This window comes from Ceratotherium simum, chromosome 34 (genome assembly GCF_057802395.1).
Source record: "Ceratotherium simum simum isolate JZ-2026a chromosome 34, ASM5780239v1, whole genome shotgun sequence".
Taxonomy (NCBI): domain Eukaryota; kingdom Metazoa; phylum Chordata; class Mammalia; order Perissodactyla; family Rhinocerotidae; genus Ceratotherium; species Ceratotherium simum.
The window spans coordinates 18,489,623-18,491,150 of NC_141933.1; the positions used below are offsets into that span (position 1 = coordinate 18,489,623).

Sequence of the window (1,528 nt, forward strand, 5' to 3'; positions counted from 1 at the left end):
GAATTTTCTAAATATGGAAAGAATGGTCCTGGGTTATATTTTTCTCTCTTTTCTTGCACTCATTTCTGCCCCACTCAATGCAGAAGCTATGATTCATAGCTGTTAATTTTCTTCTTTATTCCATAAGTTTACCTTGCTGAGATCATCTACAATGTCCTTTTGACCCTCGCCTTTGTTGAATCAATGTTGATATCCAAGCACATTTATTTCTCACCTGAAAACACTTTGCTACTACACAATCTCCTAATGGCATTTTTCATCTGGGCATTTCTCAAGGTATAGATTAAGGGATTTAACATGGGAGTTATGATATTGTAGGATACAGCAACTGCTTTATCAATTGATAAAGTAGCTACGGGTCTCATGTACACAAATATGCAGGGGACAAAGAATAAGACGACCACTGTGATATGGGAGACACAGGTGGAGAGGGCTTTGCGCCTTGCCTCCAAGCTATAGGTCCTTAGGGAGTTCAGGATGACCACATAGGAGACCATCAAGAGGAGGAAGTTTAACAGGCAGATGAACCCACTGTTGGCAGCAACAAAGAACCCTAGAGTGTGGGTATCAGTGCAGGCAAGATTGAGCAAAGGATTCAGATCACATATAAAGTGATCTATGACGTTAGGGCCACAGAAGGGTAATCGGAAGATGAAGAGGATCTGTATGGTTGCGTGAACAAAGCCTCCCACCCACACCACTCCCACTAGCAAGAAACACACCCGCCAATTCATTATAATTGTGTAGTGCAAGGGCTTGCAGATGGCCACATAGCGGTCATAGGCCATCACAGTGAGCAGGATGCTCTCAGCACCTCCAAAAAGATGTTCCCCGAATATTTGGGTCATGCATTCATTGAATAGGATGGTCTTCTTTTCATGGAGTGTATCTATGATCTGTTTGAGGGTACTGACAGAGGGAAAACAGGCATCAATAAAGGAGAGATAGGCCAGGAAAAAGTACATGGGAGACCCTGATAATGGGCTGGCGGTGATGGTGACCACGATGAGCACATTTCCTACCACAGTGATGATGTAGATGAGAAAAAACACAGCAAATATGATTTTCTGCATCTTTGGATTCTCTGTGAGCCCCAGTAGAACAAACTCTGTCACATTGTTCCTGTTCTCCATGTGTTTCATGGGAAGGTTAATTCCATTACCTGAAAAGAAAACAATGTTCATTAATGCAGCCTTGAATTTATTAAACTTTCCATTCTAATATATAATAAATTCTTGGATTCTATTGAGTTTTGAATTCTTTTGAGTTTTTTTGTTCCCAGTGTTTGTGTGTGTGTGCATTGAAAGTAAAGACTCTGAGTTCTTGAAGATTATTCAAATTGCCTCCAAGGGGCAGTCTTTGTTAAGATTATAGACATGAGGACCTTTGTAAACACACAGGCAGGAGACCACCTGTGCACTGTGAGTCATCCCAGATGACTAACAGTCTAACTTGAAGCAGTGGATTGCCCACACAGTGGCAGCCAAGCCTAAAAAGGAGGTAGAAGATAGATGTAAAGTTTATACAG

General features: G+C 41.6%; 1 protein-coding gene across 1 annotated transcript; it reads right to left on the bottom strand.

The window, feature by feature from the left end:
• Nucleotides 1–203: 203 nt before the first annotated feature.
• Nucleotides 204–1,190, bottom strand: LOC101394794 (olfactory receptor 4C46-like). Its single transcript, XM_004443465.3, has one exon. The coding sequence runs from the start codon at nt 1,182–1,184 to the stop codon at nt 204–206; it is 981 nt and encodes a 326-aa protein (XP_004443522.3). The 5' UTR covers nt 1,185–1,190.
• Nucleotides 1,191–1,528: the final 338 nt, after the last annotated feature.

What these genes read in the sequence shown, in the direction of transcription:
- LOC101394794 (XM_004443465.3), bottom strand. Translation starts at nt 1,184, where the DNA reads ATGAACATTGTTTTCTTTTCAGGTAATGGAATTAACCTTCCCATGAAA.